Source organism: Habropoda laboriosa, unplaced genomic scaffold, assembly GCF_001263275.1.
Source record: "Habropoda laboriosa isolate 0110345459 unplaced genomic scaffold, ASM126327v1 scaffold5, whole genome shotgun sequence".
Classification (NCBI taxonomy): domain Eukaryota; kingdom Metazoa; phylum Arthropoda; class Insecta; order Hymenoptera; family Apidae; genus Habropoda; species Habropoda laboriosa.
Genome location: NW_017100161.1, coordinates 388,424 through 403,813, shown reverse-complemented (window position 1 = coordinate 403,813; position 15,390 = coordinate 388,424). Strand labels below are relative to the sequence as shown.

General features: G+C 39.6%; 1 protein-coding gene across 1 annotated transcript in view; it reads right to left on the bottom strand.

Annotated features, from left to right (window-relative positions):
• Positions 1-2,405: 2,405 nt before the first annotated feature.
• LOC108578266 (organic cation transporter protein) overlaps positions 2,406-15,390 on the bottom strand; it is a 17,412-nt gene continuing 4,427 nt past the window's right edge. Inside the window, exons 3-9 of the mRNA XM_017941559.1 lie at positions 11,005-11,188; positions 9,953-10,211; positions 4,756-5,054; positions 4,504-4,616; positions 4,178-4,392; positions 3,175-3,523; positions 2,406-2,977 (exon numbers count right to left, since the gene is read on the bottom strand). Coding sequence (XP_017797048.1) covers positions 2,797-2,977; positions 3,175-3,523; positions 4,178-4,392; positions 4,504-4,616; positions 4,756-5,054; positions 9,953-10,211; positions 11,005-11,188 — 1,600 coding nt within the window. The 3' untranslated portion in view covers positions 2,406-2,796. The remainder of the gene's footprint in view (positions 2,978-3,174; positions 3,524-4,177; positions 4,393-4,503; positions 4,617-4,755; positions 5,055-9,952; positions 10,212-11,004; positions 11,189-15,390) is intronic.

Below are 15,390 nucleotides of genomic sequence, written 5' to 3'. Positions count from 1 at the left end.
GCGTTTCTCAATGCTCGTATATCATGCATGCAGAATACCATTTGTTCCATGTTAGACTGTTTCAAGATTATCAAACGTTGCAACGGGTGTGGTTATTTATTACTCGCGTTAAATTGGAGTGAAACATTTTACGATACGATTTACTAGTTGTTCGATTATATTTGAAAAAATAAGAATATTTGTTTATTATATAATAGTAGAAGAATACGATGTATGTATGTATTGTGGTTGTAAAATTGAGCAATTAATAGATGCATAGGTGTCGATGAAAATTCATGAAGACGTGGATCGACAGATGTGTCACGATTGATAATCCCCATCTAGACTAACTAGATTTTGTTTCATTAAATATTCACGAGGCTCCAGTACTAATCTATACGTACATTCATCTTTTGAGGTTGACGTTGCTAATACGAGTGATTGCTATAAAAGGCTTATCTACGATCGTTCCTTAAAATAAACTACATAGAGATGTACTGTTACTCGAATAATTACAAATATGATCTACAAATACAAGTTAACCCTTTGAACTCCACTGACGCGAAGGGTTGGCTGAAATTTTACTTCTTGGATTCTGGATTTTATTTATGGGAGGTTAATTTATTTAAAGGCTTACTCAAGTTTCGTTTATTTTAAAATTGAAAGAAATTTACAGCGGAAATGCAATTTTAAAATACATTCCTAAAAATTTAGAATTTTTTCTCCGGGGAGGTAATACTTTTTCCAAAATTTCGCTGCAAAAGTTAAGAAAAATGAAGTGACAATTTCCAATTTTTCTCTTTGAAGCAAAAACGTTTTCAAGAAATTTCACTGCAAAGGCGTGTGCTGGAATTCCAGATCGATCCTATCGAAAAATTTCTCGGAGCTTAAACGGACACGCGAAGAAATATGAAGTAACACTGAACAAAAGATAATTAGAATTAGAATATCTTCTAATCTGTTCATCATGAATTGATATTGTAAGAAGGGAACGCGGCAACAGAGATCGAAATTTGCACACGAGATACAGTTCCTTTCACATTTTACATAGGCAAAAGGTACGGCGACGATCATGGACGAAACGTTACAGACGCCTCATTTACATACGTACGAACGTCAAGAGACAAGATTAATCCCGTGTACCATCGACGACATAACTCTCCTTGATACCCTAACCGACGCGAACTTGGTACCGGGAAACTATCGCCCCGCAACGCCTGTACAACTGATTACTCTTTATACATTCACGCTCCGCGGTACGATTGCGTCACCTTAATATTAATTGGCTAGAGATAACACCGACAAAAGGTCGTGAATTCTCGTTTGTTGAACCTTAACATTGGACGCAATTCTCGAAGCTCTCTTTGGCATTAGTGTACTCGAGCAGACGATATCAACCGGAAACTGAATTTCGTTTATCGCTGAAATGATTCGAGGAAGAGGAAGGGAAAAATTTGTTTCTCGTTTAAAGAGATTGGTTTTTAAATTGATACATACAGAGTGTCCTATTTATAACGATCATCTAAAGTATTTCGCTGCTATTTAAAGTAAGAAAAAATATGATAAGATGATAAAGAAAACTTCCCCAGTGTTCAGGATGTTTCGTTAAAAATGGAGTAATTCTTTTCTAAATTGGTGTATACAAAGTGTCCTATTTATAACGAACACCTGAATAATTTCCACTACCATTGAAAGTAAAAAAAAAAAAATAATAGACTGTATCTGCTGATGATAAAAAAGAAATCCTCAAGGCCACCTTGAAAATCATTTCAACAAAGAATAATAAGAAAAAAAGGAGAATTGTTTTTTACAAAAATAATTTGCATTTCACGCTCGATATTAATAATCGCTATGTTTATCAATCGTCGATACAATTTTTCTTATACGTCTAAACGAGAAGACCCGTGTTAATTTATGCGTACAATAACGAAGACATCGCAAACATCTCTCGTGTCACGTGACGAGATCGAAAAGGATGATCCTCATTTTTATTCATGATATCGACAGAGTCGACGGGGAAACAGGTGTTGGAACACTTACGAGGAAATCCGGTGATTTTAGTCGGTTTTATTACGAAATACCTACGAACGCATTTTACAGTGAAATAAAAATACTCGCGGTGTACCACCTCAGTTGCGTGACGTTCGCTTTGCACGGCCGAGGTCTCAGGCGACGTCTAGCATCGACCTAGAAATTTTTACACGTATATACAGGACCGGTGTAGGCACACCACGTTGGCCAAGTTATTTCAACCACAACTACACTTGCAATGCTACTATTTTACTATTAATAATCCGATGAAAAGTGATTAAGCGGAAAATTCTCGTAGAAAAATCGGTTCGGTTTAGTTTCCTTTAAATTCGTTTATTCAAATGTTCGTTCGTTTAACCTGTTAACTGGTGTAAGACGAGTTAACTCGTCGTTGGTTATAAAAATGTTTAGAACACGATAATTGATTTTTATCGAGAAATTTTGTCGTACACTTGGTTACAATTTTTACTGATTTTTAATCATAAACTAGATATTGAATTTTTGCTGGAAAGTTGAACACGGTTAACAGGTTAGAGAGGATATTATCAAATGGAAATTGTTATTCATGAAAAATGAACGTCGTTGATAATACTCGACATTTTCGATTAAACGGAAGATCTATTTACGTATTTATAGTAATGGCAATGAGTAATAGTAAGAAACGTTAGCCTTCGGAGATTATTCGACACGATAACACTCAGTCGGGACAGGTATGCCACCCGGTTTTTGGAAGACTTAAATCGATCGAGATCAAGCTGACAGACACTTCAAGACGAATACAATTCGCTACAATCTCTCCACTTCTGTAGTCGCGTTACTACTTTTTCTCGATTTCACGCTTGATCTTCGCAGCATACTGCTTCTCAAAGGTTCACCACGCAGAGACGCCCTCATTGAGTTTCTCGCACTGCAGCGGGAGAATGATCTAAACATTGCGACAGGTGGCATCTCTTCGTCGTCGCATTTCCTGTGAAAAGAAAATTCAGTGCTTCGATGTTTCCTTACATTGTTGAGAAAAGAAAATAATGGAACATTTTCAACGGAGAAGGAAAAAAATTTGAAGATCCACGAGTATTCTTTGAAAAAAAAAAAGAAGATTGAAAGCTCGAAGATATGTATGAAGAAGAAAAGCTGGATACTTTTTTCCTCTGCCGACTTCTTTACCTTCCGATACACGGAGCATCCCACATTTTCTGATCCCTTCCAAAGTTCTCCCCGTCCTGCAACGTCTGCGGGAGATCCTTGTCCAGGGTTTCCGGGAGGAATAGAGTGAGAAGACCGCTCATGATTCCAAGGATACCCAGGACTAGAAGAGGCAGAATCGACGATACGACGTCGAGATATACGACGAAAGGTGAAAGGATGCTCGCGACGTATCCCATTATGTGTATCAAAGCTACACCCTGTGCTCTGACGACGGTCGGCAACACTTCGGCCGCGTATTGAAGCCCGATGTTGTACGAAATGTTTATCCAAAATCGACCGAGGATGGCCAAAGTGGCTGCATAGATATCTGAAAACAACGATACCTTCTGTTAAGTTTCCAATCTTCGATACGGAAGACTGATCGTGAGAATGGAAATTTCACCGTGTGATACCGGAGATTTAAGTCTCGCCCTTTGAAATACGAAATTTATCGTTAGAGAAAAGAAAGTTTCGTTTGAATGAAATTTTTTTAGACAAATAGACAAACTCGCGAAGGAAAGATATTCGATCCAAAGTGCTGACGATATACGAGAGAAGACTGTTTAGGGTAAAGTGCTGGAGATTATGTGAAAGAAGGGTGCGTGGACGTTCGAGGATTTTCGTGGACGTGACTGAATATTGTCGAAAAATGTCTACAGAGTTTATCTGAAATTGAGTGCGAGGAACAGAGAAATACACTGAGCCTTTTTGAAAGTGAAACGTGAAAATACCGTAAGTCGATCGTGAGAAGAGTGTGAAAAAATTAGCGAGTATCTTTCCTGATTAAAATCGTGTTCTTCGGTCACTCTCGTATCTCTAAACCACACTCGACGTAATCATCTGAAAATAACCTCTACCTTATCATGAGTAGATAGAAATTATTTAAAAAAAGATCTCCGTCGTTTGACGTTTCTAATTTGGACAATAATTACCGAGAAGAAATGCGGAAGATAAGTGAAAATAGTGAAACAGCGATACGAACTGTTGGAAACCACAGAAGCCCAGATACTGAAGATTCCGGAAACGACCAGGGAACCGCACGCCAGCCATCTTCTGCCCCATCGATCAAGAACGGCCGTGAGGAACGTGTCGGCAGGCAGTTCTGTTGCTGCAGCAATCGTGAAAGTCACGAACACATCCAGGCCCAGATTATCAACGTTTCGCACGTGACCATCGAACACCAACGAAATCGCCATCCTATCTCAAGGAAAAAATGATTGAAACGATTAAAAAACTTGGACCTCTTCACCTCGTGAAATTTCAAACGCACAATTGTTTCCTCAATACCTGTTACACAATGGTACTCACCACGTGACAATAAACAAGACGGTGATTTTACGCAGTCGTGGAGTTCGAAATAGATCCAACACAGAGTACGTTTTGTCTGCCTCCTCTTCTTTGCATATCTTCGCGCAGGTTTCCTGTTGTCGCAAAGTTTCTGCCGATTAACAATCTGTTTTCCGCGAACGTAACGACGTGAAATCGTCGCTACAAAGTGGTCCGAGTATCGTAAACGAATCGAAATTGGCGGAGAGGAGGTTGAGAAATGGAGTTGCTTACTCTGAACCGTTTGTAAACGTCGTCAGGCACCTTGGTGCCGTTTATTCGCTCGAATTTGCCCAGGATCTCGATGGCCTTGTCTACTTTGCCTTGGCTGACCAGCCATCGAGCACTCTCTGGTATCAACCACGGCGTGGCTACTGCCAAGACCAATGGAACCGACGTGACGATGCAAGTCATCCTCCAGTCGGCCAGAAAATAGGCGATCCAGGGAAGAACGCAAGCGGCGAACGTGAAAAACATCGCTATCGACATGTTCGCCACGAACGTCCGCCATTTTGGTCCCACGTACTCTAACACTGAAAACACAAGAACAACGTCGAGGCAAAAAGATACTTACACATGTATTCAACGGAAAGACAAAATGACGAATTGTGCAGTTTAAGAAAATAGAAAATTTGCTCGCCATTTTGGTCCGTTACACTTGCACGTTAAAAATCTCCGAAGATGGAACGGAAGAGTATGGAAAGAAGAGGAGAAAAGGTGTTATGCACCGTTGGAAGTTTTTCCGTGAGAAATAATTTCAATGGGCATATAGTAGTTTGATGATTTCGATAAACGAAAAAAAGAAGAAGAAGAAGAAGAATGCAGGCAACACGAGGATAATGAAGCCACTATGAACGGGCGAGTAATTGAAGGTGATTCTTGATTAGAAACAAACCACCATTAAGTGACCAACACGGTTGCTTCATTAAGAACAATTACTCCCTATTTTGCGACGAGTACAAATAGACGTCGTTCACTGGTGATAAATTTCCACGTATTTACCACTTCCTGTCCTATTACACAATCAGCGAGTTAATGTCGCGTTCCCAACTTATTGGACGTACCCACGAGACGCTAATTTCGCGAAGCCTACGATTCGTGACATAGAAAAGTCACTCGAATGGTAGCTTAATTACTCAAGGTCGTCCTCGTTCGTTCTCATCCTGTTCTTCCGGCGTGAGAATGAGAAAATTCACAATGTCGTCTGTCGGTGTTCGAAGAGAGAAACTTCGAGACGTGATTTTTACCTTCGTTGTTGCGTTACGAAGAGAAGGTAAGATGAATAAAAATTGCACCCTTTTCTGAAGGATCGTCTATAATTCGCCGTCTTCGCCTGGAATTGCACGATTCTGTATTAAATTAATTACGCGCGTATTTAGAACTGTTTACAGGGAATTGTTGAACTGCGCGATAGAGAATTCGGAAGAAACGATTACCGTTGAATTATTTTCATTTAACTGTAAATATACGTTGGAGTAAGAAACCAGCACACGTTCGACTTACGTAAAGTCGATGCTTTGTCTGAAACGAAGCCGTCAGTTTCGCCGCAATTAGCTTCGTTTGTACATTCATTGGGCATAATTCATTCGGCTGAAATGGACGACGGTGTTTGCAAATTTGATTTCGAACGTTTCACACGTTCCTTCGCGCAAATTGTTTAACCCTCTGCAACGCAACGTGACTTGGAAGTTAAGTGTACTGTATATCTATGTTTTGAAAATTATTTATAATAATTTTCGATGCTTGCTTCTCTCGTGAAAATGTCCACTCTAATTTTTCATCTATAATTTCGTCTTTTTCTCTTACCATCTACCTTCGAATTATCTCTGATTTCGTTCTAAATGAAATACTACAAATTTTTCTTTCATCCACCATCTACCTTCGCCTTTCCCTCTCCAACGAACTCTTTTCTCCAGTTTATCGCCTAGCATACTCGCGATTATCCTCCGCGTGTACAGAATAATCAAGGAGAAACACAGAAAAGGCTTCCCTGAAACCCTCCGTATCAAGGTTTATCGCCTTCAACGATAACACGATTCACACGGAAAAACGCGTTCCCTTTGCTCCGACGGAAGTTTTCCACATTGTTTTCGTCGCTGAAAACGGTCCAGCGGCAATTTCGTATCGTCTTGGTCGATCTCGAAAACGAGACACTCTACTAAAAAGGAACACATCCTTGTGTGATTACACGGGCTTACAGGTAAATTACGGACAAAACCGTATTAAATAATAACAATCTCGACGATATCTCGCGTGTTGTCCGAGCTCGTCCGTTCTCCAATCGATCCGAGAAACGCGAGCAAGACACAAGGACACAAGTCGTTGTAGCATTTCGAAACTGATTAACCTTTCGTTTTTTTCCTTCTTTTTTTGTAACTGTCAAGTCCACGCTGGTTCTCCCGACACGCTAAGCTTTACTTGACGCTTGTATTCGGAGTACTAAGTTAATTGAAAGCGTACACGATGCTAACGAGCATGCTCGAGTGATTTACCGTATCGAACCAGCGATAAATTACGAAAGGAAGAAAGGATCGCGTTGTCGATATCGAATTCGCCTGTATCCGTTAAGTGAGTTTTTCTTTCAGCGTGTAAAATTAGATAGCGAAGATTTGTGTCGTTGATTGGGAGAGGTGAAAAATCTCAAGGTGCCGAATGTCTGAGTGAAATAGAAATGGTGACAAATAGTTGGTAAAATTGGGTGGAGAAATTTCTCGTCTTCAATTTTCGATTTTTATAATATTGACTATTTGAAGAATATTCATATTTAGGTACACACAGTGGACTATTATCAAAAGTGTTTTTGCATGCAACAGAAGATTAGTCGAAATCATTGGAGTGTTCAGTTGTCGAGGCTGAGTAGTATTTACTTGTTCTTGAACATGTTACGTACAAATAATACAGTATCTCATAAGTGAGTCCATCTTTAAAAAGATCACTACTGCCGTATAATGGTCCTTTTCATACCTCAATACCTTTCATTCGACAAATTTTTCTCTTACCCAAAAACGTTCGATTAATAATCAATTTAAGCAAAGTACAAGAAAATTTTTAAAAAAATTGATCATTCTTAGCACGTCAAATAGAAAAAAATGTGGGAAGTAGAAGGTTGACGCAAAGAATAAAAAAGTGAAACGAGATAAAAATTCATACTAGAAGAATAAAAAAATCGATCGATCGATGCAAGAAAAATAAAAAATTAAGAAATTACTATTTTTTAGTAATTATTTCAGATGTTTCTTTTTTTAATTACTCTTTAGCCCTCTACTGTCGAGGTGGTGTCTCATAGACTCCGCTGATTCTACCTTTTTTTGTTTTCTTCCATTCTGTTTAGAACTCAACGTTATCGTATTAATCATACAACGTTCATTAGGAAAGTGTGTGATAAAGGTAAATCAGTAAGAAAAGTTGTCGGAAATGTTCGATATTTATGTATAAACTAACCGGAAGTTGAGGAGTTTCGTAGACTCTGTAACGGGCTTTACGTCCCAAAAATGGTGTCTCGACAGTAGAGGGTTAGACTACTTTGAATGTGAAACCAAAGCAAGAGAGACATTACCATCCGAGCAACGATAAAATTCGCAAAGAAATCCTTTCCATTGCAAGCACAATTCCCTTCCGCTCGTAACTTCGATCTTTATCTACATAAATAATACTTCTTATCTATATTACGCTGCATCTCGAGCGCGCATATGGTCATTTACAAAGCAACGACCTCGATGATGTAATTTGTTACGCGCTGTGAAAAGGAATGAATAATCGCTATCTCGTTTTCTATCTGAAATTTTGCTTTCGCCTCACTATCGACCGGGTCGTTCACACTCGATCCAATCTTTCCTCCTCGACCGACCTTGACGATTAGGAAATCCGCGTGACGGGACAATTAACGAGTACACAAAACGTCACGCGAATCTCGTCAACTTGACCCAGTTTTCGACGGTGGAACAAGCCGTTTCGGGGGGAAAAAAAGCCGTAAATTTGTCCAGCCTCGATTTGAGTCATCGAGTCACGGTTAATGGCTCGCGCGCTCCACTGTATTTAGTTTCGTCGGTTTCAATTTTCCCCACTGCACGGAACAGCGAGAGGAGAGACACCCTGCTGTTCTCGATGGAAAGCGACAGGTTTCGGTGACTTTTGGTGTGGGATGAAAATTGGTCTCGTTAGTTTTACCGTCGACTGGTAGCTTCTCTATGGCAGCTGCGAACAATTACTCGTCGTTACGTTCACTTTCTACTTGAGACTTTGAACATACGCAAAGTTCGATACACCGCGCGGTCTCGTTTGGAAATCGGGTGGAACTTGGCGCGATCGACGATGCGTTTCAGCCCTTTCGCTGATTTTTAGGGAACACTTGCCGGAAGTCTCGGAGGATTTATTTGATTTCTTTCATTGTTATCTTGATTTGCGAGTAATTACAAAGGACCGACGATTTTTGAGATTTGAAATGTTCCATAAAAATCGCAGATCGTGGAAGGGTTGAATGCGTCGTCGATCGGTCCAAGTTCCGTTCGATTTTAAAAAGGAGACCGAACTTTAATTGAATTTCTTTGCTCGTTATCTTAATTCGCGAGTAATTACAATTTGGTAGATGGTGAAAGGCGATAATGATAAAATGATGTTAGAAGGGGTTAATCGTTGGAATTTTTGATTTGGAAAAATATACTACGGCATACTGAGTCGTTAGAAAGTTTAATGAAACACCGTGGCATTGTTGTGAATCGTGTTGTTGCGACATGGTAAAGGCACGAGTGATTTAAAGCGAAAATTTAAAAAGCAGACACTTGGTTTCTCAAGTGTACACATATTTCACTGTCTTCATAGCTTCGTGCAATGGTCAGTTGCATCGGAATGTCCAGTTATTGCATAGCAAAAGGGTACTTTGTTGAAAGAGTGGAAGGATTCGAAAGCACGTACTTGAAGGAAGGTCGCTCGTAAATCAAGCATAATCGAAGAATTGTGAAGGTAGCATCGATGTCTTAAGATCTTCCTATTCCTGTTAACACACCTAACATACTCACCTACCTCGCACATCTCCCGAACACTCGATTCAATTACACACTCTAACGATTAAAATGGAACAAAGGGCACAAATAGGAATCCAATAAAGAATCGCCGAAGAAAGATAAAAATGAAAATCAAGAATCCTGCTGTAACTTAAGAAAAAAAACTGTGATACGAAGAAACACCAAGGGAACAATTTAAAAAGTTGAAAGTGAAGAAAAAGTGAAAAAGTGAAGAATCCTGCTGTGACTTAACAAAAACTGTGAACCATGAAGAGGCACCAGAGAAACAGTTTAAAAAGTTGAAAGGTGAAAATGAAAGAACGACTTCGCGAAGAAAGACCGAAAAAGAAATGAAAATGAAGAATCCTGCTGCAATTTGAAAAACGAAGAAACGCCGAGAAAGAAGATTGAGAAATTGTCCGAAGCGTTACCTAGTATGTACATCATAGTGAAGCAATTATCGAAGGCGAATCCAACGAAGAACCGGCACAAAGTGAACTGCCAGAAGGTGCTCGTGAAGGCAGTGGCCACCCCAGCGAGGAACCCCATGCAATTGGCTCCGATCAACGCTGGTATCCTGCCGTATTGATCGGCGATCCATCCGAAGATCAATCCTCCAAAAATGGCGCCCACGAAGAAGACACTTTGAGCTACGGTCGGCAGAGCGCCGTGCTGGCAAACCCATTCCAGCTGTAACAGAGAACTACAGATGGAATAATTTACCCCTCGCGACGAACAGAATTTTTCAGCTTCGATCGAAAGAGTCTTCTGTGTGAAAAAGCTGGAGAAAATCTCGGACGAGACGTGCTCGTCCTCCTGTTCCACGGAGAGAAACTTGAGATTTCGCGCGTCCCTGTGTAAAAAACGCGAGCTTTCTTCCGGTAGCTTGGAACCCCTCGAGGAAAAGTTTTCTCACCGGAGAACAATGCCAGACACGGTTCAGTCTATGGAACAAAGAATCCGAGAGGACGTTACAGCACATTCGTTGATCTTAACACACCGCGAACTGTTCGAGCAGATCCGCCACTCTCTACCACATTTTTTTTCCTTTTTTGTGACAAAACACTGTCTCGTTTTGAGCAAGTTTGTTTTTCGAAATATTTGTAAGCTTCTTTTTTGGTTTTCATCGACGCTGAGGAAGTTTATTCGGTGTAATACACTTTGTTGGAAATTTTCGAACAGAAAAATAATTGAACGCGACTTGAATCTGACTTAAACTCTTTTTTTCAATTTCTTAGTTGTCATTTAGTAACAGATACTAAACTGCGATTAATTTCTATTCGACTCTTCAAGTGAAACATCTCACCGATGATCGCGAAAGGGTTACTGAAATCTCAATTTGGAAAAATTGAATCCAGGAAAACGCCTGAAACTTCTCCCTTTTAGAAATGGGACGAAGAAAGGACCTGTTCGTTGCCGAGGGGTGAAGGGAGAAAGGATAGTAGAAAAGAGGAAATTGCAGGTGGAACGTTTCGTGTCTCACCTCGGTAGCCACAGTTGCATAAGGGACACTGGTGTAATTGAATTCCCAGCCGTGCTGGCAAGCTTTCGTAGGCCAGGACGGGTCCGGCACGTGGCTTCCATTTAACAGGATCTCCGTGTAATTTACATCGTACATGCTGCATCTCGAGTAACCTTCGCGGTTGACGGGTATCGCCAACGAGAGCCTGTAACGATGGAGAAGAGAGTGTAGACTGGTTCAGGGACTTCGATGCCTACATATTGTCGTTCTGATGCGTTCAACGATTACCATTCTCTTCGAAATTTTATGAGAAATGGAAGAAGTTTGAGAAAGCACAAGGTAGAACGAAAGAAAAACGTCCAAAAAGTTTCGAACCTTAATTTTTTAATATATTTCTTTAATAGAAATTAAAGGAAAGCTGAAAATTTGAAATTGAACCATCGTGAAAGGGTTGATTGGAAGAATTTGGGCTTCCTAAGGTTGATGATAGAATATTTATTATTTGAGTATTTATGATTGCTGATTGATTAGGATAGACATTGGTTAATTTGCGTTCATTTTAGTCTTGGAATATGTTTAACGAAATTATGGAACATCGTCCTTCGTCTGTTCGTTGAAAATCTTCGAACTTCTTTCCTACTTTTAATACAGTGGAGGACAAAAGTATTCATACACCCTATAAAACGGAATAACATTTTTAAAATTGGGCCAAACGACTTGAGTTTTTTTGAGAACTTCGAAAGAATAGTTCACTAGATGACGTGTAGAAACAATTTTGAAAAAACTGCAATTAGTCGGAATCGCGAAGAAAATAGCGATCTGAGCTCGTAAGGAAAATTGAAAAAATACGATTTCTGGATCTATGTCAATTATACACATGCTGAAAATTTCATCGAAATCAGTTAAAGATTGTGAAAATCGCACTATTTCACGACTTTCGGCCTAGGACTGTAATAAATCTGCAGATTCTCACATCTTTCGATGCCTGTCGCTTGTTTCTCAAATGTTCAGCGTGTGTATAATTGACATAGATCTACAAAACGTATTTTTTAAATTTTCATTACGAGCTCAGATAAAAAAGTTGTAAAAACGACCTTCGCTATTTTCTCCGCGATTCCGACTAAATTGCAGTTTTTTCCAAAAATTTTTTACACGTCATCTAGTAAACTAATTTGTCTAACTTCTAAAAAACACTCAAGTCGTTTCGCCTAATTTTAAGAAAGTTGTTCCATTTTATAGGGTGTATATATACTTTTGTCCTCCACTGTAAGAAACAATGTTTCTACTCGTTTAAAAGAATAATAGACCATTGATATTAATTTTTCAAACAGTTTATCGTAATTACAAATTGAAAATCGCGATGGAAGAATTTCCATGAAGAAGAGTTTAAATTGAATGTAAGATACATCTGATAAATAATCAATATAATTGCATTGGACAACCGCAACGTTGACGTATGTATAATAGCCAACGAATGTCGAAACCGCTTATTTGTTAACAATGAACCTCGTGAAGTTAATTTGTCGACGGTAATTATACGTCTTTTCTGATGTGCCTCGTTTCACCGAAATAGGAAGTCGATGTCACGATAACCGACGTTGCCTGAATCAAACTGACCCTAATCACTTGCACATACAATAGCGTAACATAATTGTGCAGTGACATCGTTAAATCTGCCTCTCTATGTTTTAATTATCTTACAACTGGAACCAGAATCCTGACACAGTTTGACAATGAAACATAATGTAGAAGAAAGGAGTGAGGATTATTACATAAATGCCATCGTTGCTCCTCTTATCTTCGCTACTTCGAAAAAATGGACAAGTAAATTGACAGAAAAATTTCTACAAATTCTCCCGTCCGTTGATATAATTCTTCTTCTCTGGTACAGATATCGTTCAAATCTACGTCCACCGAATAAACTCGAACTCTGTCAGAACTTACACTTGAAAACAGAAAGCAAGATGAATAACAGTTTCGAAAATAATTCCTCGAGAAAGCTTGAAACCGCTAAAAATTGACTTACCTAACAACGAGACACTCGAGTGCATCGCAATGAACGTTACAATCGTGGAACAACTCCACCGGTCTTCCTAGAAAGAATTACCGACAAATGCATCTAGTAATCGCGAATCTTAGAATTCTGACTGAATTACTGGACGAAAAAAACTTGGCTGGAACGCCATCCGCGTCTAATCACGTCTCGCACCATCGCGATTAATCGTGTAACCTTTGCGTGAGAAATGAACGAACGAAGGAACGACGACGCGTTGCTTCGACGCCGATTGCATTATGCACACGTCCGCTGCATTTTTCCTTCTGGATTCACCGTTACCAGCCTCGAGATAATGGGCAGAAAAAGTGGCTCCACGAGGAAAGTGATGGCAGGCTCTTCGTAAGATTCCCAAACACGAGCGAGCGAGCATTTTGTCAAACGTCTGAAACGCTCCGAGAAGATATTGGGGCTCAGGATGACCTGGCTAGGGGAAAAAGTTGACCGAACTTGATGAATTAGTCGTACCATTTTAGCAATTCTAACTATTTCCTTTTGCCAATCTTCGATCATGAACTCTGAATTGATCACTTTTTTTTTTTTTTTTAATTAATTCTCGCGTTACGAATTCAATGCAAAATCGAAGCCTCGTTGTTTCGTGGTAATATAAATTGTTGGGAATATCGTCGGTATCGTTGGTATTGTTGTTGCAAGGATACAGTAGATGTCACCGGAAATTTGGCAAACCTTTGGGAGAAAGGGGGGACTGTCTTTGCCAACCGGGAACGATACGCGAGAGTCGCACGAATTTGCGATGAAATTGAGAGTGAATCGAGAGAGTGTATCTTGTAACGATGTAACTAAATATTTGAAAAAGTGTCATCGAATAAAATTTCACACAAGAACACGCCTCTGTTCTCTCGGAAACGAAATTTCTTCGGCGCTCGATCATTTCGCGCAGGTAGAAAATAACGAGCGTCGCCTAAAAGCAGAGTAGTTTCACGTGGAGAATTGCGTTATTATTCATCAGTATGCACGAACAGCGTGGTAACTGTGTAAACATAGTCAACAATTGTTAAAACGATTCTCGGCCGAGCTTCGACGCCCGTAAATCCAGCCCTCTCGTTTGAAATTTTAATTGCATCCAACGGCGAAACCGTTTCCACCGGTTTTTGCATAATTACTCCGGCAAATTTCTTCACGTGACAAAACTGTCTCGCGTTCTTTCACGCGCAATCAACGATATCAAGCCCGAATGTTACGTGTTCAACGTGATTTTTCAACGTTCACGCTCTCATTGTTCCGCGGCGAAGGTTCTGCGCACGCGCGCCTCGATAATACACGCTTTAGAGGAACTTTACCCGCGGCTTGTATTATACAAACACGTTGCAAAACAACATCCTTTGGCTCGCGAAACAGCTTAATAACGAATCCGTGATGCAATCGGTTCGCACGCGTTACGTGAAAAAGCCAACGATTTCCAATCGCGGCGCGTTCGCTGGAACACCGTGAAAGCTAATTTGATAATCACCTCGAAAAAAGCAAACCCTGTGTTTCTCGGATGGTACATTGTTCGACGTGATATCACGTACGGTTGATAAGCTTCTACGGTAGAAGATATCTTTTAGGTAAATCGCAAATGTCGATGTTTTGTATAAAGTGCAGAGTTATCTGAAGAGAACGTGACCGAAGAGATTTTGTAATTAATTCCTTTGATGGCTGCCGTTGAAAAAAAAAGTGGTCCTTGAACAAGGTTTATCTGTCGGTAAAGGAGAGATTTTTTTTGTTTCGATAATAGAGCCGATATGCGGTTATTATATTTAGTCAGTTTCACCGTTTTAAGCTGAGAGAAAAAGGATATTGCATAAGAATAAATTCTTAGTGTGATCGTATCGGTCTTTGCATCCTTCTATGTAAATAAAATTTCTAATCTTTGAATCTTTGTAGAATTTTTCAGACAATCTTCACCACAAATTTATTCGTAACGTCCTTTGCAATATTTCAGAGATTTTTCTTAGAAAAAAGTATATCTCTTCTCGAAAAATTCATCGGTTTTCGAATAAAATAGATCAAATTTCGAATGTTTCCTCGCTCGTTTCTATGCAAATCTATTTGTAACGTTCTCCATTTCACAGATTGACCAAAAGTATATCCTTTTTTATAAATTCGTCAGTTTTCGAATTAAAATAGAAGAATCGAGCGTGTAAATGTTTTACGAGCAACAATATAAATTTCCAGCGATCGTCTTCATTTTTCTATCCCACGTACGTTTCATCAGAGTGAAATGTACCTAAAGTCCAAGTCTCTGCAATACTCTTCAACGGGTTGCCAACAAAGTTTCTCGTTACACGACAACTTGGCCATAAATCCCGTTTCAAATTCCACGTCCAATTCATTAAAATAGAGTTTCTAAT